Genomic DNA, 22,976 nt, shown 5'->3' with positions numbered 1-22,976 from the left:
GGGGTGGGGATGATCAGCCATGATCACATTGAATGACGGTGCTGGCTCGAAGGGCCGAATGGCCTACTCCTGCACCTAATGTCTTGTCTATTGTCTAAAAAACTGGAGTAACTCAGCGGGTCAGGCAGTATCTCTGGAGAGAAGGAATGGGTGACGTTTGAAGGATCTCGACCCGAAACAATTCTCCAGAGATGCTGCCTGTCCCGCTGAGTTACTCCAGCATTTTGTGTCTGTCTTTGGTTTACACCAGCATCTGCAGTTCCTCGCTTCACATAGCATTTAACTTTTCAATGTAATTTGAGTTATCAATTGAGTTATCAATCTCTTTCAGCCCAGCGCTCAGTCTTATCCGCAACCCCTTCCCCTTCCCTCAGCATGGAAAGCATTCCCGGGAGCTCCGCAAGGTCTAGTCCAGAACTACGCAGGAGGTTTGAAGACAGCCCTGGCAAGAGCCCAGAGGGTGAGGGTCCAGAGGTGACCAGTGAAGATCCAGAGGTGACGAGTGAGAGCCCAGCAGTGGCTAGTGGGAGCCCGGAATTGGCCAGCACAAGTCCAGCGGACAAGACTCCGGAGACGTCCAGCGAAACTCCAACGGTGGCCGGCGAGATCCCAGAGGCGGCTAGTGAGTGGCCAGCAGTGACTGGCACAAGCCTGGAGGTGGCACGTGGAAGCCCAGGGGTGGCTAGTGGGAGTCCAGCAACCAAAGAGTCCAGCACAACATCTAATGAAGGACCAGCACCACCAGTCTATCACCGACCTCCCCCTAAACCTCCTGCTTCCCCACGTCACCCATCTCCAGAATCGAACAGATTAAAAGCTGCCTACTCTGACCAGCCAAAGGTAGGTGTGGAGATGGTGCGTCACTAAGCATACAATAAATGAAAATGTTCAGCTTATCTGAGAGAGGCAGAGGGAACTTATAAAGGGAGGGGATCATGCCTGTTGAATCTGATTTAGTTTTTTTGGAGAGATGACCGAAAATGCGTGGACAGGGGAATGGCAATGATTGTGGGTAGATTCTTGACTAGTTTCGTTTAGAGGTCACCGAGTCTGCATCGACCAGCGATCCCCGCACACTAACACGATCTTACACTCACTAGAGACAATTTACAATTACACCAAGCCAATTAACCTACAAAACTGTACGTCTTTGGAGTGTGGTAGGAAACTGGAGATCCTGAAGAAAGCCCACGCAGGTCACGGGGAAGACGTACAAACTCCGTACAGACAGCACCCGTAGTCAGGACCGAACCCAGGTCTCTGGCGCTGTGAGGCAGCAGCTCTACCGCTGCGCTTCCATTGCCTGAAATCTGTAGTAAAACATATGGCTAAGATAGAAAATAAGCTGAAGAGAAAACGATTGAAGTTCCGCCGCCGAGGCCTCACCGCAGTTGACGCCCCACTTGGCGCCTCCGTGGTGCTGGCCCGTGCCCCAGCCGCGGGCTCCATTGACTGCTCCGCCGACCCGCGAGGCTGTGACCCAGGCTTCTACTCGGCGATCCGGAATGCATCGAGGCCTCGATAAAGGCATCCGGCCGCGTTCCCAGTCCACAGGGGCGGCGCGTGACCCTTTGGGAAACTGGTGAATGCTCCCACTTCACATGAGAACCCTGTACAATAACACGGGGCGTACAGTCCCTGACTCTGCCCCCACATGGTCATGCATTGATCAATGGTTCTTCCCGTGTACAAAGCTATGATGAAATTCTGGCATACGTTTCAGTAAAGTATTGCTATACCTAAGCACAATCCCCGATTAGAACAAAGAGCACAGAAATAGTTCACTGAGACTGCATGCAAGAGTCGCCAGATTCTGGTGCCATTTTCACTCCAGTCTGGTCCGCATGCTAGTTATGTGATATCAATTATGGCATTGTAAGCAATGTTCATAGTTCATAAGTTCTAGGAGCAGAATTAGATGATTTGGCCCATGAAGTCTACTCTGCCATTCAATCATGGCTGATCTATCTTTCTTTCCCAACCCCAACTTACTATTGAGGGAGTGCAACAAGGTTAATTCCCGGGATGGCAGGACTGTCATATGCTGAGAGAATGGAGCAGCTGGGCTTGTACACTCTATAGTTTAGAAGGATGAGAGGGGATCTTATTGAAACATATAAGATTGTTAAGGGTTTGGACACGCTAGAGGCAGGAAACATGTTCCCGATGTTGGGGGAGTCCAGCACCAGGGGCCACAGTTTAAGAATAAGGGGTAAGCCATTTAGAACGGAGAAGAGGAAACACTTTTTCTCACAGAGAGTTGTGAGTGTGGAATTCTCTGCCTCAGAGGGCGGTGGAGGTCGGTTCTCTGGATACTTTCAAGTGAGATCTAGATAGGGCTCTTAAAGATAGCGGAGTCAGGGGATATGGGGAGAAGGCAGGAACGGGGTACTGATTGTGGAAGATCAGCCATGATCACATTGAATGGCGGTGCTGGCTCGAAGGGCTGAATGGCCTGCTCCTGCACCTATTGTCTATTGTCTATGCTTTCTAACGGTGTATCTGTAGATGTTTGTAAGTGTCTTTGGAGACATGCTAACTTTTCTCATTCTGCGGAAATCAAAGGTTCTCTTCCAACTGTTCCGTGACTCCGACTAATGCTTTCAAGTGTTGACTGGAACTAGCAAATATGTCAGGACATTTAAAAGGCATGATAAGCAAGCTTTGTTACTGATTCATGAGGCTGATCATTCAACACAGCTGGAAGTATCTCTCCCACGCGTTCGTTCACACAACCTTTGATCAAAAAATTAAATGTTCTTTTTGCAGTCGTCTTGCAAAGAAAATCCATTTGACAGAAAATCCTCTCCGGCCGGAGGTCCGGTCCCACTCAGACCACGGAGAGGGCCGAAGCCAGCTCGTCCGCCGGCCCCCGGTCACGGCTTCCCACTCATCAAACGCAAGGTGGGTACAAATCAGGGCTTCCAGCAGTCACGCCTTCCCTCCAAGATCAGAATCAGATAGGAACAGAATTCGGCCACTCGGCCCATCAAGTCTACTCTGCCATTCAATCATGGCTAGACACAAACAGCTGGAGTCGCTCTGCGGGACAGGTAGCATCTCTGGAGAGAAGGAATGGGTGACGTTTCGGGTCGAGACCCTTCTCTGAAGAAGTACCACTGTGCCGCCCGGCCTGATTCTAGGTCCTTGTGCTGCCTAATTAGAAGTGAATCCTCCTACGACTTCTTCAGAGAACGGTCTCGATCCGAAATGTCACCTATTCCTTCTCTCCAGAGATGCTGCCTGTCCCGCTGAGTTACTCCAGCTTTTTGTGCCTATCTTCGGTTTAAACCAGCATCTGCAGTTCCTTCCTACACAGTCTAGTTGATCATAATGTTTAATCCTATTGAATATTAATTAATTTGTCAAACCATCAATGGTGCCAGTGTCTGCGATAAAACAGAAGTTAGAGACAATCATGCGTCTGTAAAATCCAGACACAGGAAAGATTGGAGCTTCTTAGAGCCCCCTCGGTGATGGCTGACCATGGGTGTCTCCAGAGTGCTATTCCCTATATGGAGGACATTCCCTATATGTGCGTGACTTTGTTTAACATGGGGAGACTGGTGCACAGACAGCCATCTTGACAGATCTGGGTCACGAGTCCAAGACGACCGGAGACCTTTTTCTGCTGCAGCCTTCATCCACCTTCCCCAGCCGTTGAGACGCTCCACTAAGGTCAGCCATCATCCTCCGCCTGTTCCACCGTTGAGGTCTAGGTTGGATTGCCCTTTGTCAGAGACCTCCCCCTCGACCGTACCGCCATGGGTGGCCCTACATGGAGCATAGCTCCGGACGGCATCGCTCTCAGGATCTCAGGTCCACACAAGCTTCTCCACCACGACAAGGTGACAATCCATGGAGAAGTAAAGATTGGCGCATGGTTAAAGAAAAATTACAATTAAAAATTAAAAATAGAATGTTTACGAAGGATACAGGGGAGAAGTGGCAGAGCTTAGAGGGAGGGAAAGGAATCAATAATACAACACAGCCCCCAACTCATGTAATAGTGAGAGAATGGGAGTGGGACAGAGAGAAATATGCAAACATATTAAGGAAATTAGTAAAAATAGTAAATAAGCATGAGGAATTTTAATTACTTAAGACAATAAGACGGGGGAAGAATTAGACCATTCGGCCCATTGAGTCTACACCATTCAGACATGGGTTATCGATTTTCCCCCTCTACCCCATTCTCCTGCCATGTCCCCGTAACCTTTGACGCCCTTACTAATCCCATCAATCCCTGCTTTAAAAATACCCAAAGACGGCTCCACAGCCATTTGTGGCAATGATTTCCACAGATTCACCACCCTCTGCCTAAGGAAATTCCTCCTCATCTCCAGCCTAAAGGTACATTCTCTTATACTGAGGTTGTGCCTTCATGTCTTAGACTCACCCACTGCTAGTAAAGTCCTCTCCCATTACTGGAAGCACTTATGATCTTGTTTAATTTCACCGATCTTTTTCTCATCCACTGTGGTCATCGACGTGCGATCTTTCAGGTGCACGCAGACCAGTACATTCCTGAGGAGAGTATCCAAGGGCAGCTGGAAAACCTGGAGCAGCAGCTGGATGAGCTGGAATTCCGCGGGGTGGCTCTGGAGGAGAAACTCCGCAACTGTGAAAACGGTGAGTTCAGCAAACACACGCTGGGCCGGGAACGTGGGCTGAAGTACTCGGGGTGAAGGGCAGGCTCGGAGTTCACCAGAAGTTAGAGTTTGTTGAAGTACAGGAAATGGGCAGCCTGTTCCTGGGTGCCAAACTCCCATGCCCAGCCTGTTACATAGAAAATAGGTGCAGGAGGAGGCCATTCGGCCCTTCGAGCCAGCACTGCCATTCATTGTGATCATTGCTGATCGTCCCCTATCAATAACCCGTGCCTGCCTTCTCCCCATATCCCTTGATTCCACTAGCCCCTAGAGCTCTATCTAACTCTCTCTTAAATCCATCCAGTGACTTCGCCTCCACTGCCCTCTGTGGCAGGGAATTCCACAAATTCACAACTCTCTGGGTAAAAAGTTTTTTCTCACCTCAGTCTTAAATGACCTCCCCTTTATTCTAAGACTGTGGCCCCTGGTTCTGGACTCGCCCAACATTGGGAACATTTTTCCTGCTTCTAGCTTGTCCAGTCTTTTTATAATTTTATATGTTTCTATAAGATTACCCCTCATCCTTCTAAACTCCAGTGAATACAAGCCTAGTCTTTTCAATCTTTCCTCATATGACAGTCCCGCCATCCCAGGGATCAATCTCGTGAACCTACGCTGCACTGCCTCAATCACAAGGATGTCCTTCCTCAAATTAGGAGACCAAAACTGTACACAATACCCCAGATGTGGTCTTCCCAGAGCCCTATACAACTGCAGAAGAACCTCTTTACTCCTATACTGAAACCCTCTTGTTATGAAGGCCAACCTGTTCCTGGGTGCCAACTCCCCATGCCCTGCCTGTTTCTGGGTGCTAAACTCCCCGTGCCCAGCCTTACGATGACCAGACCTTCAGCTGATTGTGGATGAGGGATCTGCATTGAGCGTATAGTGGAGATAACTCCCCTACTGTTCAATGACTGTCGCCCGGGCAAGTGGACAGGCCCTCAGTTTAATCTCCACAGATGGCCGTCCAGTGTTCATGTCAGTCCGGAGATGACGACCTGCATTTACGTGTTCAAATCCCTGGTCTCGGGCTTGGATTTAGAAATTTCTGTTGGTAAGGAAAAGAAGGAGGCCATTGAGTGCCCATGTTCACTCATCCCCAGCCCATTCCACAGGTCTGCACCAGATACTGTATGTGTGTTCCTCACAGAGACCCAACGTGCTGGAGTAACATTGTTGGCTGAGGAGACAACGAGGCTTACAAACAGGAAAGTTAATCAAGAGATAGACACAGAAAGCTGGAGTAACTCAGTGGGAGCTCCTGCACAAGAGGACAGTGACACAGGGCGGAGAACTAGGGTAGGGGAGGGAAGGAGAACTGTTTGCTGTTTTTCGTGTGTACATATGTGCGTGTGTGTATATATTATATATATATATATATTATTTTTTTTACTTAAGCTTAGAGGACTTGATATTACAATCCCTACTATAATTGGCACCTTTGATAATATATGATCTATATATATGGGTATTTGTGAATAGAGTGAATGTGGAGACGATGTTTCCACTAGTGAAAGAGTCCAGGACTAGAGGACGTAGCTTCAGAATTAAAGGATGTTCTTTTAGAAGGAGATGAGGAGAAATTTCTTTAGTCAGAGGGTGGTGAATCTGTGGAATTCTTTGCCACAGAAGGCTGTGGAGGCTGTCAGTGGATAATTTTATGGCAGAAATAGATAGATTCGTGATTAGTGCATGTGTCAGAGGTTATGCGAAGAAGGCAGGAGAATGGGGTTAGGGGGGAGAGATAGATCAGCCATGATTGAATGGCGGAGTAGACTTGATGGGCCGAATGGCCTAATTCTTCTTCTATTCCTTATGATCTTATACACTGAACTTTTTTTTCTCTCATTTATTGTTTACATTGTACTATGTTTACATATGTGGAAGAAAGAACTGCAGATGCTGGTAAAATCAGTAACTCAGCGGGTGAGGCAGCATCTATGGAGAGAAGGAAAGAACGTCGCCCATTACTTCTTTCCATAGATGCTGCCTCACCCGCTGAGTTGCTCCAGCATTTTGTGTCTACATACTATGTTTACATATTCTGTGGTGCTGCTGCAAATAAGAATTTCACTCTTCTATCTGGGACAAATGACAATAAAATACTCTTGACGAGAGAGAGAGAGAGAGAGAGAGAGAGAGAGAGAGAGAGAGAGAGAGAGAGAGAGAGAGAGAGAGAGAGAGAGAGAGAGAGAGAAAGGGACAGATCAGGCTGTGTCACATCACCTGTCAACATGCGGTTCACATTTTCATCTCCAGATGACGACGAGGATGATCTTCTGGTCGACTGGTTCAAACTGATCCATGAGAAGCACTTGCTGGTTCGCCGTGAGTCCGAACTGGTCTATACGTGAGTGCTTTGTGTCTATCTGTGTGGTGGTTCAGTACCTCCTGCCCTGCAGCGCGTCTGACTGAACGGTATCTGTGTCCCCTCTACAGCTGGCCTTTTCCCCGTCTAGCCTCTCTGCCCCCCTCCCCTCTGCTCCCCCTCCTTCTCTCTGCCCCTCTCCTCTCCCCCCTCTCCTCTCTGCTCCCCCCTCTTCTCTCTGCTCCCCCTCTCCTCTCTGCTCCCCACCTCTATGCCTGCCCTCCTCTTATCTGCCCCCCTCTCCCTCTCCTCTCCTCTCTGCCCCCCCCCCTCCCCTATGCCCCCCCTCCTCTTATCTGCCCCCCTCTCCTCTATGCCACCCTCTTCTCTCCTCCCCCACCCCTTCTCCTCCTCCTCACACACTCACTGTTGAATTACAAAGCAATTTAATGTTATACTGTTTGTTGACACTTCAAGTAGACGTGGCTGAGAGCCTTTCTCTCTGCTGCCCCTCAGTCTGACATCCAGGCTAATCTGATTCCTCTCTCAATCCTCAGCTTTAAGCAGCAAAATCTGGAGGAGCGGCAGGCCGACGTGGAGTATGAACTGCGCTGTCTTCTTAACAAACCAGGTCAGTGTCTGCTGCATGATGACCCCAGGTCTTGCTTATCACTGCCCATCCTCTTAATGCTGATCACTGATCCTCTCACGCTGATCAGAACTGCCCGATCGCAGCCCCAGCCTCCTCAGACTGATCACTGGCCCAGATCTACCATCCACTCCCCCAACTTCCACATGCTGATCATTGATCACCGCATGCTGATCAGGACCACACGGTCACAGTCCCAGCCTCCTCACGCTGATTTAGGCTTTACTTTAGAGGTACAGCGCGGAATCAGGCCCTTCGGCCCACCCAGTCCGCACCAACCAGCGATCCCCGCACACCAACACTATCCTCCACACTAGGGGACAACTTACAATTGTTACCAAAGCCAAATTAACCTGCAGACCTGGACGTCTTTGGAGTGTGGGAGGAAACCGGGAAAAACCCCACACAGGTCACGGGGAGAACGTACAAACTCCATACAGACAGCACCCGTGGTCAGGATCGAACCCGGGTCTCTGGCGCTGTAAGGCAGCAACTCCTTTGTTGTGCCACTGTGGGGACCTCCTCAGACTGATCACTGACCATGGACAAGCCGACGACAGCCTCTGGCCCCTCAGGCTGATCACTGCCATGCATGCGTGTCTCTGCAGAGAAAGACTGGACAGACGAGGATCGGGGCCGGGACGCAGAGCTGATGCAGGAGTTGATCACGGTCATTGAACAAAGAAACGCCATCATCAACAGCTTGGATGAAGACAGACAGCGGTAGGTAACGTGCAGAATAAATGAGGTTATGGTGGGGGGGGACAGTGAGGGGGTACAGGATGGTGGAGCATAAACCTATCACCCATGAGCTACCCGCATAATATTGGGCTTATTGCAGAAACAAGAACTGCTGATGTTGCTTAATACACAAAGTACCGGAGTAATTCAGAAGAACTGCAGATGCTGGAAAAATCGAAGATAGACAAAAATACTGGAGGAACTCCGCGGGTGAGGCAGCATCTATGGAGAGAAGGAATAGGTGACGTTTCAGGTCGAGACCCTTCTTCAGACTGATGTCGGGGGGGGCAGGAAAAAGGAAGGAAGGAAGGAAGGAAGAGGCGGAGACAGTAGGCTTGTGGGAGAGCTGGGGAGGGGAAGGAGGGAGAAAGCAAGGACTTTCTGAAGTTAGAGAAGTCAATGTTCATACCGCTGGGGTGTAAACTACCCAAGCAAAATATGAAATGCTGTTCCGCCAATTTGCGCTGGGCCTCACTCTGGCAATGGAGGAGGCTCAGGACAGAAAGGTCGGATTCGGAATGGGAGGGGGAGTTGAAGTGCTGAGCCACCGGGAGATCAGGTTGGTTATTGCGAATTGAGCGGAGGTGTTGGGCGAAGCGATCGCTGAGCCTGCGTTTGGTCTCACCGATGTAGAGTAGTTGACACCTGGAACAATGGATGCAATAGATGAGGTTGGAGGTGGTGCAGATGAACCTCTGCCTCACCTGGATAAACTGCTTGGGTCCTTACATGGAGTCGAGGGGGGAGGTAAAGCGACAAGTGTAGCATTTCCTGCGGTTGCAAGGGAAAGTGCCCGGAGAGGGGGTGGTTTGGGTGGGAAGGGATGAATTGACCAGGAATTTACGGAGGGAACGGTCTCTGTGGAAAGCAGAAAGGGTGGGAGATGGGAAGATGTGGCCAGTGGTGGCATCCCGTTGGAGGTGGCAAAAATGTTGGAAGATCATATGTTGTATGTGATGGCTGATGGGGTGGAAGGTGAGGACAAGGGGGACTCTGCCCTTGTTACGAGTAGGGGAATGGGAAATAAGAGCGGAGCTGCGGGATATAGAGGAGATCCTGGTGAGAGCCTCATCTATAATAGAAGAGGGGAACCCCCGTTCCCTAAAGAATGAGGACATCTCCGATGCCCTGGTCTGGAACACCTCATCCTGAATACAGATGCGGAGTAGAAGGAGGAATTCAGCGGGTCAGACAGCATCTCTGGAGAACATGGACGGGGGAGGGGTCTGAAGAAGGGTCTCGACCCGAAACGTCACCCATTCCTTCTCTCCAAAGATGCTGCCTGTCCCCACTGAGTTACGCCAGCTTTTTGTGTCTATGGACAGGTGACATTTCAGGTCGAGACCCAAAACGTCACCGATCCATGTTCCCCATTGGGCTTATTGTGCCTCTGACATTGTCGGGTCTAGAGGATGTGGTTAGCCATATTAAGCCGTCGGGTTCCCCTTGTGATGCTGTCCCTCCTCTTCTTTTTAAAGAGGTTTTCCCGAGTATAGGGCAGTCGGTTCTCGCCATCATAAACAGTAGCTTGTGTTCTGGGGTTGTCCCCGTAAATTTTAAACATGCAGTAGTGCAACCACTACTTAAGAAACCTGGCCTGGATCAAACTGTTCTGGCCAATTTTAGGCCGATCTCCAAGTTGCCATTTATCTCTAAAATCATGGAGAAAGTAGTTTATGCTCAGCTGAAACTCTTCCTGGATGAGCACAATATTCGGGAGGTTTTCCAGTCTGGATTCAAAGCTATGCATAGTACAGAGTCGGCTCTGCTAAGGGTTTTTAACGACATCCTCCTGGCAAACGACTCCGGTAATTATGTGGTTCTTGTCTTGCTGGACCTATCTGCCGCCTTCGATACAGTGGACCATGGAATTTTAATTTCCCGATTACAGCACCAAGTGGGCATTTGTGGCAGTGCCCTGGGATGGTTCAGGTCCTATCTGGCAGACAGAACCATGCATGTAAGCCTTGCTGGCTTTGAATCCTCTTCCACTCCCTTGGCATATGGGGTTCCACAGGGCTCAATTTTAGGGCCCCTGCTCTTCTCTCTATATCTACTTCCTCTGGGCTCAATTTTAAGAAGGCATGGCATCTCCTTTCACTTTTACGCAGATGATAGCCAGTTATATATGCCACTCAGGAAAGAAGACGACTATTCTCTAAAATCACTTCTGTCTTGTCTTGAGGACATTAAGTTCTGGATGGCCTTAAACTTTCTGGGACTTAATGAAAAAAAGACAGAGGTGATTTTGTTTGGCCCCAATGGCTGCCGTGAACCTCCCTTTGTTGACTTGGGTCCACTGGCATTGTCCGTAAAGCCAACAGTTTTAAACCTGGGTTTTAGGATGGACGGTGATTTTAAACTAGATAAACAAATAGGCGCGGTGGTTAAGTCCAGCTTCTTTCACCTAAGGCAGCTGGCAAAGGTGAAGCCCATCCTCGAGCGGCAGCATTTTGAAACAGTAATCCATGCCTTTATTACATCTAGGCTGGATTACTGTAACGCACTCTACTCTGGAGTCGCACAAGCTTCATTGGCTCGTCTCCAGCTGGTTCAAAATGCTGCCGCTCGCCTTTTGACCGGAACTCGAAAGAGGGAGCACATTACGCCAATTTTGGCCTCCCTTCACTGGCTCCCAGTGCACTTTCGAGTTCATTTTAAAATTCTTTTATTTGTTTTCAAATCGTTGAATGGGCTCGCCCCGCCTTACCTCTCTGAGCTGCTCCACATATATGCTCCTGCCCGGTGCCTCAGGTCAGCTGATCAGCTGCTCCTTGAGGTACCACGGTCTAAGCGGAAGCTCAGAGGGGATAGAGCCTTTTCTGTTGCTGCTCCGGCACTTTGGAACACCTTGCCGTTGCACATCAGACAGGCCCCCTCACTGTCCATCTTCAAATCCTCCCTAAAAACTCATTTTTATTCTCTGGCTTTCGAAACTGGCTGAGACATTGCTCCTGTTCTTAGTGCTTTTAATGTCTTTTAATTTTTACTGTTTTTAGTCCTTCGTTTTACGGTTTTTAATGGTTTGTAATAACTTTTTGTCCATGAGTTCTCATGTACAGCACTTTGTGGCAACTGCGGTTGTTTAAAGCGCTTTATAAATAAAGTTTATTATTATATATTATTATTGTGCCTGGCAGACATTTTTTGGAATAGAGCATCGAAAATTACAGCACAGGAACAGGCTCTTGGGCTCACAATCTCTGTGCCGAACATGATGCCAAGATAAGCTATCGTCAACCTGCAATGATCCATACACTGACATTGCATATCCATGTGCCCAAAAACCTCATCAATGCCACTAATATATCTGCCCCCATCACCACCCCCAGCAGCGCCTTCCAGGCACCGACCAATCCTCTGTGGGGTAAATAAAATTGCTCCCCACATCTTTTAAACTTTGTCCCCCTTCACCTTAAAGCTAAGCCCCCTCGTCTTTGTCATTACCACCCTCGGTAAAAGATTCCGACTGTCTACCTTATCTAGCCTCCGATAATTTCATATACGTCGATCATGTCTCTCCTCAGCCTCCGATGCTCCAGAGAAAACAATCCAAGTTTGTCCAACCTGTCCTTACACTGTGCGGGAAGGAACTGCAGATGCTGGTTTATACAGAAGATGCTAGAGTAACTCAGCAGGACAGGCAGCATCTCTGGAGAAAATGAATAAGTGATGTTTCCGTCAGAACCCTTCTTCAGAATGAAAGAAGAGAAAAATAACTATTCCTTCTCTCCAGAGATGCTGCCTGACCCGCTGAGTTACTCTAGCATTTTGTGTCTTTCTCTCCTGAATGAATGACTTTATTGTCATTGTAAGCACTGCATACAACAAAATTATTATTGCCACTCCATTGGTGCATAATACACGAACATAAAAACACAGGACACAATTTTAAAACAATGTTATAAAACTAGGTATCAAGATAAATAAATAATCAGTATTGCACACGGTGATAGTAAAGTGCGAGGTGGGTAGCAGCATGGAAGAGTGCAGCATGAATTATACTCAGTGTTTTTTCATATCGAGTGTGCAGATTGCTTTGGGGAAGAAACTGTCTCTGAGTCTGGAGGTGCGTGAGTTGGCTGACCTGTAACGCCTGCCAGAGGGCAACAGTTCAAAAAGGTGGTGACCGGGGTGTGTGGAGTCTTTGATGATGTTAGTAGCTCTGCTGCGGTAGCGTGAGGTGGCAATATCCTCCAGAGAGGGCAGTGGGCAGCCGGTGATTCTCTCTGCTGTTTTTAGCACTCTCTTATCTGCAGCAGAGCGGCCCGCATACCACACTGACATGCAATGTGTCAGTAGAGTCTTAATGGTCGCCCGGTAGAAGGCCACCTCGGTGTTGTGCCTCCTGAGCACTCTCAGGAAGTGGAGTCTCTGTGGTCCTCTCTTGACGGTTGTGATGGTGTTGGCCGATCAGGAGAGGTCCTCGGATATGAGGACTCCTAGGAATTTGAAAGTCTGCACCCTTTCCACACATGCCCCATTTATGCAGAGCGGGGCCGGGTTTGGTCTGCGTCACGTTTCCTTCTAGCTAATGTTGTGGATTGTTATTTTCTGGAACATTGGGGTTTGAGGGGAGACCTGATAGGAGTATCTAAGATGTGAGCGGTGTAGCTAGGGTGGACAGTGGGAACCTTTTTCCCCAGGGTGGAAATGCCAAAGACTAGAAAGCGTGGCTTTAAGATGAGAGGAGGAGCGTTTAATGGGTTCGTGCAGGGCAAGATATTTTACATTGTGATGGGTCCCTGGAACACGCTGCAGAGATAGTGGTGGTGGAGGCACTAAATGATAGTGGCATTGAAGAGGCTTTTCGATAGACGCATGGTTATGCAGAGAGTAGAGGGGTGTGGATCGCATGCAGACAGAGGAGATTAGTTTAATTTAGCATCATGTTCTGCATGCCATTGTGGATCGAAGGGCGTGTTCCTGTGCTGTAATGTCTATGATAGTGGGATATGGTTTGCTGTCAGCATGAAGTGGAGTATAAACCTCCTGTGTGATTCAGGTGTCGGGTAATGAGTACCTTTAGGGTGGCACGGTGGTGCACAGGTAGAGTTGCTGCCTCACAGCACCAGAGACCCGGGTTCGATCCCGAGTACGGGTGCTGTCTGCTCGGGGTTTGCACATTCTCCCCATGACCGTGTGGGTTAGCTCCAGGTGCTCCGGTTTCCTCCCATATCCGAAAGGCGTGCAGGTTTGTAGGTCAATTGGCCTCTGTAAATTTGTCCCTAGTGTGTAGGATAGAACTAGTGTACGGGGTGATCGCTGGGTGGCGTGGACTTGATGGGGCCAAAGGGCCTGTTTCCACTTTGTATCTCTAAACTAAACGTATCTGTCTACAAAATATGGACACAAGGAGAAGGTACAAATATGTACCTTCTATCAGGGCCAAGTTGTTGCCAGGACAAGAGGCTGTGAGCTATAAGGAGAGGTTGAGTCTCTATTCTTGGAGCTGGGACTCTATTCCTTGGAGCGCAGGAGGATGAGGGGTGATCTTATAGAGGTGTATAAAATCATGAGAGGAATAGATCCAGTAGATGCACAGAGTCTCTTGCCCAGAGTACAGGAATCGAGGACCAGAGGACATAGGTTTAAGGTGAAGGGGAAAAGATTTAATAGGAATCTGAGGGGTAACTTTTTCACACAAAGGGTGGTGGTGGGTGTATGGAACAAGCTCCAGAGGAGGTAGTTGAGGCTGGGACTATCCCAACATTTAAGAAACAGTTAGATAAGTACATGGATAGGACAGGTTTGGAGGGATATGGACCATGCGCAGGCAGATGGGACTAGTGTAGCTGGGACATTGTTGGCTGGTGTGGGCAAGTTGGGCCGAAGGGCCTGTTTCCACACTGTATCAATCTATGAAGGGCCTGTTTCCATGCTGTATCAATCTATGAAGGGCCTGTTTCCATGCTGTATCACTCTATGACTATGTTGGTGGCATATTTCCTGGAACAGATTAGCGCCAGATTGCAGGGTACATTTACTGTCCAGTAAATGATGAACAGAATCTGTGAAGACAATAATGGAGGTGGATTGTTTGTTACAGGCGTTTGGCGTTGATGAGTTGGATAAGGATAAGGTATGTGGGAGGGAGAGTGCTAGTGTCCTGAAGGTAATGGGTTCAGTAGAGCGAGTACAATCTTCCTGAGGATAACTGGCCAGGATAGCAGCTAGACATTCATGACATGAACAAAACAGGGAGCTGGGGTGCAGGTCCCTCGAATTGGCAAACGCAGGCTGTAAATCATGTCGTGGAGGAAGGAACTGCAGATGCTGGCTAAACCAAAGAAAGACACAGAATGCTGGAGTAACTCAACCGGTCAGGCAGCATCTCTGGAGAAAAGGAATAGGTGATGTTTTGGGTTGAGACCTTCAGAGTCTGCAGAACGGTCTCAACCCGAAATGTCACCTATCCCTTTTCTCCAAAGCTGCTGCCTGAGGCGTTGAGTTACTCCAGCATTTTGTGTTTATCTATAGAGTGACACAGCGGGAAAACAGGCCCCTCGGCCCAACTTGCCCACACCGACCAATATGCCCCATTTACACTAGCCCCACTTGGCCCATACCCCTATAAACCTGTCCAATCCATGTAACCTCACCCATTCCTTCTATCCAGAGATGCCGCCGGTCCCGCTGAGTTACTCCAGCATTTTGTGTCTACGGTTTAAACCAGCATCTAAAGTTCCTTCCTACACTATCCATGTACCTGCCTAAACGTGACAGTCCCTGCCTCAACTCCCTCCTCCGGCTGTTGGGCACAGAGTTCCTGCAGATGATGAGACAACGTGCGGTGGGGGACTGGCAGAGGATGGTGAGATCCACCCTGAGACGGTTCAGTTTAGCTAATGTCGTGAATACCGAGGTACGGTGAAAAGCCTGTATCGCCTGTTATCCAGTCAGCGGAAAGACAATACGTGGTTACAATCGAACCATTCAAAGTGTACAGATACATGACAAGCAGGTCTGAGAGAGAAACTGAAGGTAAATTCTCACCTTACTGTCTTACAGAGAGGAAGAGGAAGATAAGTTGCTGGAGACAATGATTAAAAACAAAGGTAAGATTATCTTTATCATTCAATGTCGTGCAGAGGTGTTGTCTTTGAGCATTTCAGTTTGTTTCAACACCACATTAATTCTACCTCTATTTTTGCTCCGTTTCCCCTCTAAGGACAAGAGTATAAGCAGACCTGAATGGTCTGTCTGAAATTGGGAGAAAGGCGTTGTATGGGGAGGGGTCTTCCTGAAATGGCCTAGTGCTTCTCTCCTGATAACTAAATCCTGGGTCATCCTTGTGCCACCAGGTCTCCATTGACTTGTGTCTTCCCCTCCCTTCACAGCGGGGGCTATATGACGATGGTCACAGTTTACCTTTAGTGTTGACATTGACTGCCTTTGGAAATGTTTTGGTTCCGTTTAGAGATGCAGTGCGGAAACAGGCCCTTCGGCCTACCGAGTCCGCGCCGACCAGCGATCCCCGCACACCAATGCGATGCTACGCACACCAGGGACAATTTGCACATATACCAAGCCAATTAACCTACAAACCTGTACGTCCATGGAGTGTGGGAGGAAATGGAAGATCTCGGAGGAAAACCCACACAGGTCACAGGGAGAACGTACAAACTCCATACAGACAGCACACGCAGTCTGGATCGAACCCGGGTTTCTGGCGCTGTAAGGCAGCAAATTTACCGCTGCGCCATCGTGCCGCCCTGATGTTTTGCAATAAGTAGTTGAAGAGAAACCACTCTGACGTTGCAAAGTACTTTTATGCTTTACCTGCCACAGGTAATTAATTCAGCCCATCTGGACCGTACCACCTCTGAGCAGAACGGCACAATGGCACAGCGGTAGAGTAGCTGCCACACAGCACCTGAGACCCGGGTTCGATCCTGACTACGGGTGTTGTCTGTATGGAGTTTCTACATTCTCCCTGTGACCGCGTGGGTTTTCTCCGGGTGCTCCGGTTTCCTCCCACACTCCAAAGACGGGTTTGTAGGTTAATTGGCTTTGGTAAGAATAATAAATTGTCGGTAGTGTGTAGGACTGTGCTCGGGTATGGGAATCACTGGTTGGAGCGGACTTGGTGGGCTGAAGAGCCTGTTTCCACACTGTATCTCTAAACTAAACTAAAGAGCCTCATGACCCACTTATTTCCGTGTACCCCTGCAACGCTCTCTCTCACACGTGCCCACCAATTCCTATTTGGTTATTTTTCACATAACAGGCTCTAAGCATTAATTTACATTAGCCGTCGCCCTAACACCAAGTCTTTGGGATGTGAGAGGAAGCCAAAGCACCTGGAGGAAATGTTTATAGAAACATAGAAAATAGGTGCAGGAGTAGGCCATTCATCCCTTCGAGCTAGCACCTCCATTCAATATGATCATGGCTGATCATCCAAAATCAGTACCCCGTTCCTGCTTTCTCCCCATATCCCCTGACTCCGTTAGCCCTAAGAGCTATATCTAAAGCCCCTGTCCCACTTAGGAAACCTGAACGGAAACCTCTGGAGACTTTGCGCCCCACCCGAGGTTTCCGTGCGGTACCCGCAGGTTCCCGGAGGTTTTTGTCAGTCTCCCTACCTGCTTCCACTACCTGCAACCACCTGCAACCTCCGAGAACCGCACGGAAACCTTGGGTGGGGCGCAAAGTCTCCAGAGGTTTCCGTTCAGGTTTCCTAAGTGGGACAGGGGCATAACTCTCTCTTGAATATATCGTTGAAGAAAGAACTGCAGATGCTGGAAAAATCGAAGGTAGACAAAAATACTGGAGAAACTCAGCTGGTGAGGCAGCATCTATGTATGGGGGAAGTCTGAAGAAGGGTCTCGACCTGAAACGCCACCTGTTCCTTCGTCCCATAGATGCTGCCTCACCCGAATACATTTATGTCTAAAAATAAAGCATGGAAACATGCCCTTCGGCCCACCAAGTCCATGTTGACCCATTCTCACTAGTTCTATGTTATCCCACTTTCTCGTCCACTTCTTACATACTGGGGGCAGCTTACAGCGGCTAATTAACCTGCAAACCTTCATGTCTTTGGGATGCGGGAGGAAACGGAGCACCCAGAGCCAGGACACCCACGTGGTCACAGGGAGAACATTGCCAGTCCATGGAATTCCGAACTGGAAATCACCATCTCAATTGATTGAAACGGCAGGGGGGTTTTCCCCTCCCTAAGTGGGAGGGAGGTCACTGCGGCGCAGCTGGTAGAGCCGCTGCATCACGACGCTGATCCTGTACTCGGGTGCTGTCTGTGTGGAGTTTGCACCTTCTCCCTGTGCCCCTGTGGTTTCCTCGGGTGCTCCGGTTTCCTCCCACATCCCAAATCGCCCACAAAGTGTTTAGGGAGTGGATGCAAAAGTGGGGTAACACAGAACCAGCGTGTGATCGGGGTGAATGATGTACTCCTATCAGGTCTCCACTCAACCTCCAACGTTCCAAAAAAAAAACAATTCAAAACATTAAGATAGATGGGGGGTGGCACGGTGTCGCAGCGGTAGAAATGCTGCCTTACAGCGAATGCAGCTCCGGAGACCCAGGTTCGATTCCAACTACCGGGTGCAGTTTGTGCGTTCTCCCTGTGACCTGAGTGGGTTTTCTCCAAGATCTTCAGTTTCCTCCCACAATCCCAAGACGTACAGGTGTGTTGGTAAATTTGTGTCAACATTTTTTTTGTCCCTAGTGTGTGTAGGATAGTGTTAATATGCGGGTATTGCTGGTCGGCAGGGACCCGGTGGGCCGAAGGGCCTGCTTCCGCACTGTATCTCTAAAACTAAAATTTAAACTCAACTACAAGTAGCTCGAAGGAGAGATAAACAGTAACTCAGCGGGTCAGGCAGCATCTCTGGAGAAAAGGAATAGTTCTTTCTTCTTTCATTCTGAAGGTTTCGACCCAAAACATCACCTATTCCTTCTCTCCAGAGATGTTGCCTGACCCACTGAGTTACTCCAATACTTTGTGTCCATCACTTAACTCTCGACTTGATTTTGCAGACAAATCAAGTGCTGGGCCTTGTGTTAGCATGGTGAGTGGCTGCAGGTCCAGCCTTGGTGGCTCTCTAGAGCATAGCCCAAACCAGACCTGCAATCATGCATTACATTACATGCGTGCGTGTGTGTCTCTGTGTGTTTGTGTCTGTCTGTGTGTGTGCGTGCGTGTGTGTGTGTCTGTATGTGTGTGTGTCTGTTTGTGTTAGGGTTGCCAACTTTCTCACTCCCAAATAAGGAACAAAAGATCAAAATTAGGGACAACTCCTGACGGCAATTCGTTGACCGACTCGGCCGTGGCTGGGTGAATGATGAGTTGGCCCGGGTGTTGGCCAGCTTGCGGGCCAGCTGAGGAGTTTTGACCCGGGCGACATCGCGCACAAAGTCCGGCACCCCATCCAACTCAGGAACCGATGATCGGCCATGAGAAGGAGGGGTGGTGGTGTCGGCGGTAAGCGAAGGTCCGAAGGTCAGACATCTGGCCGGGCTGCCGACCGACGGGGCCACGTGCGAGGCGCTGCTGCTGCTGCACTCCATGGGCTGCACTACGTAAGGACGTGTGAGGCGGGGCTGGACACAGCGCTCCGACCCAACAGTCCCCTCGACCCGAGTAGTAGCAGTCAAATTCGGGACAAGAACAGTCCCGTACGGGACAAACCAATTTAGCACAATATACGGGATGTCCCGGCTAATACGAGACAGTTGGCAACCCTAGTTTGTGTGTCCATGTGTGTATGTGTTCCCGGTCTCAGCCTCCGTCCTCTACAGACTCGCTCCTGTGGATCCAGGCTTTGTCCCCCATGCAGGCAGCCAACCCCTGAGTGTAGGGGATTGAGGCTCAGCCACTGTGGGCTATCGGCACGCTGCCGAAATACGGTCTCTAACCACTGCTTTTTCCTAAACAGATTTCCACAAGGAACCAAGCAGCGACGTGAAGAAAAAGGCAAAGTTCAAACCGAAGAAGATGCTGAAGTTTCTCAGCAACAAACCCGAGGGGAAGTCTAAAACTGGCAAGGAGAAGAACTTGTGATGAGGGAGTGGTGCGGTAAATGGAGAGCTGCAGGGTAGCCCCCCCCCCCCCGGGCCGAGCCGACTGACCTTGCACAGCTGATTGTGTCGGGAGCTGTTCCACACAGCGTCTGGTGACTGATTCATAGAAGTCTCATCCTTCATGTGCTGGCCGAGCCTGCTTACTATATATGGACGAAAGACACAAAATGCCGGAGTAACTCAGCGGGACAGGCAGCGTCTCTGGAGAGAAGGGATGGGTGACGTTTCGGGTCCCGAAATGTCACCCATCCCTTCTCTCCAGAGACGCTGCCTGTCCCGCTGAGTTACTCCGGCATTTTGTGACTTTCTTCGATTTAAACCATCCTCTGCATTTCTTTCCTACACATTTGGCCTGCTTATGATATATCACTTGTTGTACGTGCAATAGAACCAACAGCAGCCCTGCGCTATTTTTGCTTCGTGCTGTTCAATCTAACTGGTGAGAAATTCTGCTCTCGGCTAAAGTTGTTTCCTTTCCACCGTGTGGTCTTCTGCAAGGTTTTCACAGCTGCAGGGTTGGGTGCTCGAGTGAGACTGGCTCGGAGCTCTTTCAACGGGGAGTTTTTGAGCTCGCTGCCGCTTGTCACCCGTGTTCCCATCTCAATCCGTGTGATTGAGGACCCGCCCGTTTCCTGCTGTCTTCCGCTGCTGCCAGGCGGGGTGCGTGAAGACTTGGCCACCCACAAACGGCCCACAACTCTGCAAGCTTTTAATAGTAGATGCTGCATGTTTCACGAGACACAGTGCCATCAATCCGTCACCACCTGCAGCTGAAAACATTGCAAAGAGATAAGAGGGGCAGCGGTAGAGTTGCTGCCTCAACAGCACCAGAGACCCGGGTTCCATCCTAACTATAGGTGCTGTCTCTCTCGCTATATATATATATATATATATATCCCTATAAATATAGGCGTTTGCACGTTCTCCTGTTCTCCATGTGTTTTCTCCGGGTACTCCAGTGCAGGTTTGTAGGTTAATTGGCTTCTGTAAATTGTCCCTCGTGTGTAGGATAGAATGGGTGATCACTGGTTGGCACAGACTGGGTGGGCCGAAGGGCCTGCTTCCACGCTGTATCTCTAAAGGAAACTTTACCGAGATGCAGCAATTACACCAGTGATTGATAATGCAGATTGTACTCGATGCTGCACACCCTCTGACAGTGCAAGGCTTGGGGTGACGTTGGGTACAACATGCAGGTATCGAGTGCTGAGAACCGTGTGTGAGTGTGGGATATGCCCTGACACTTACAAATAATGCGGAGATAGGAAATTCCCTCTTCGAGGGGGAACTGCACACACAAAGTGCTTCTGTATACCATAGGACTGGGCACCTCAGTGCCATCCTTCATCTAACCACAGCCCCAGTGGATCACTGCAGCAAGAAGCGACAGACCTTCAGTCTGTGAAAACCTTCCAACTAGCACTTGCCAGCGTAAGGTCCACATTTTACTGCAGTCTTCTAAATATTCCCACTTCCGTGCCCCAAGTAATGTATTCCCCGCTGCTCTGAGAGGCGGAGGAAGCTGTGGTGAACAAGAGGGTTCCTTTGTAGCTGTGTAACGTTGCAACAGACTTCTGAACACTGGTGGAAAATGGTTGTGCATCAGTTGTGCGCTCTTGTGCATAATTTCTCGAGTGTACACACAGAACACGGATACAGTCGCAGAGACCAACTGACACAAATATACTTTTAAACATAGTGACGGTCATTGTGAAGCTATCACTATTAATTCTGCACTTTAATTGACCAGCGGTGTCTCAGCCTGCATGTTTCTCCGCAGGGTCATATATATTTATACACACACATGCTTCAAACTAAAAATGAGTCAATCTCCAGTCAAACTCGGTGCACTTTGGCCATGCTCAGCCTATGTTATAGTTGGCTGCATTGCCGCGCATTGAGCCATTGCTAGGAGCTGTTCCAGATTCAGTAAGCCAAGAGGACTCACCAGTCTGACCAACATACCTGCAGCTCTGTCTTGTGAGTGGCCGTTCACAGGTAAATGCGCCCCAGCAAGAAGCAACTTCAGTTTGGAATTCTTTCACGATCCAAACTTTTTCAGGGACTTTTCGATTTGTTTTTGAAACCTGGTCCTTCTGTAGATTGGATGAGAGCAACATATATTCTTTATTGGTCTAAGTACGGGACTGAGACTTGGTGTCTGCACCCTTACCCTCATTAATATAGTTTGTTGAAGTTCTGTCGGTTCTTAGCAATAATTGTATCTCTAATTAACATGCAGGTTCTGCTGCCAAAAATGCCTTAATTCAATTTATTGTCAAATCTTCAATTTAAACTCCTTCTTGTTCTTGTAACTAGGGGTATTGGTGCCATGTCTTTGTATTAATCTTTCAATTATGGGATTGCTTTTATTTGTTCATTCAGACCATTTTGCTGATCCATATATTTAGCTTTTATTCTATTTTACTCGTTTGTATATAATATTTATTGAAAAACACAAGCACTGTTCTAAAGCTATATTATTCTGCTAACAAAATTGATAAAAATGGGTCTATTAAAATGGAACGTTGTCCAAAGTTGTGATTGATGTAACTGTTGATTGTACTTAAAAACCTGTCTGCCTGTTCCTTGGCTGATTTTCCTCCGTGTGTCATGGAGTCTCTTGCCCCTGTCCCACTTAGGAAACCTGAACGGAAACCTCTGGAGACTTTATGCCCCACCCAAGGTTTCCGTGCGGTTCTTGGAGGTATTTGTCAGTCTCCCTACCTGCTTCCACTATCTGCAACCACCTGCAACCTCCGGGAACCGCACGGAAACCTTGGGTGGGGCGCAAAGTCTCCAGAGGTTTCCGTTCAGGTTTCCTAAGTGGGACAGGGGCATTACAGTATGATGTACTTCGGCCCAACATGTCCCATCTACACTAGTCCCACCTGATTGCGTTTGGCCCATATCCCTCTAAATATATCCTATCCATGTGCCTGCCCTAATGTTATTTTAAGGTTGTAACATACCTGCCTCAACTACCTGCTCCGTGAGCTCGTTCCATATCACTACCCCCCTTTTTGTAAAGAAAACGTTATCCCTCCAATCTCCATTAAATCTTTCCCTCCTTACCTTAAACCTATGTCTTCTAGTTCTTGATTCCGCTGCTCTAGGTAAAAGACTGTGCATCCACCCAATCTATTCCTTGCATTATCTTATACACCTCTATAAAATCTCCCATCATCCTCCTGTGCTCCTACGAATAAAGTCCTAGCCTGCTCAACCTCTCCCTGTAGCTCAGGCCCTCGTGTCCTTCTGTCACTTTATTGTCCACTGGACCTGTTGTGACTGTATATAAGACTGGGCATCAGCTTCAGCATGTGCTGGATCCAATGTGGCTGTAGTGTACCGGGTCAATGGATATGGGGAGAAGGCAGGAACGGGGTACTGATTGTGGATGATCAGCCATGATCACAGTGAATGGCGGTGTTGGCTCGAAGGGCCGAATGGCCTACTCCTGCACTTATTGTCACTTATATCTGCTGGACACAAGGAACTGCAGATGCTGGTTTACAAACAGTTGCTAACCATTTTTAAATCCCCCCCCCCCCCCCTTCCCATTCCCAGACCAACC

At 48.9% G+C, this 22,976-nt stretch overlaps 1 protein-coding gene across 3 annotated transcripts in view; it reads left to right on the top strand.

Annotated features, from left to right (window-relative positions):
- The window catches only part of micall1 (MICAL like 1), a 98,751-nt gene extending 79,138 nt beyond the window's left edge, over positions 1 to 19,613 (top strand). For all 3 annotated transcript variants that reach the window (XM_033013603.1, XM_033013602.1, XM_033013604.1), the window contains 8 exons: positions 332 to 840; positions 2,770 to 2,904; positions 4,506 to 4,632; positions 6,915 to 7,005; positions 7,521 to 7,594; positions 8,221 to 8,335; positions 15,365 to 15,411; positions 19,255 to 19,613. In XM_033013603.1, the coding sequence (XP_032869494.1) occupies positions 332 to 840; positions 2,770 to 2,904; positions 4,506 to 4,632; positions 6,915 to 7,005; positions 7,521 to 7,594; positions 8,221 to 8,335; positions 15,365 to 15,411; positions 19,255 to 19,379 (1,223 nt within the window). In that variant the 3' untranslated portion in view covers positions 19,380 to 19,613. The remainder of the gene's footprint in view (positions 1 to 331; positions 841 to 2,769; positions 2,905 to 4,505; positions 4,633 to 6,914; positions 7,006 to 7,520; positions 7,595 to 8,220; positions 8,336 to 15,364; positions 15,412 to 19,254) is intronic.
- Positions 19,614 to 22,976: the final 3,363 nt, after the last annotated feature.

The sequence above is a fragment of the Amblyraja radiata genome, chromosome 38, assembly GCF_010909765.2.
Source record: "Amblyraja radiata isolate CabotCenter1 chromosome 38, sAmbRad1.1.pri, whole genome shotgun sequence".
Classification (NCBI taxonomy): Eukaryota; Metazoa; Chordata; class Chondrichthyes; order Rajiformes; family Rajidae; genus Amblyraja; species Amblyraja radiata.
The sequence above is the reverse complement of the archived record's forward strand: the minus strand, read 5'-3'. Positions and strand labels throughout refer to the sequence as shown.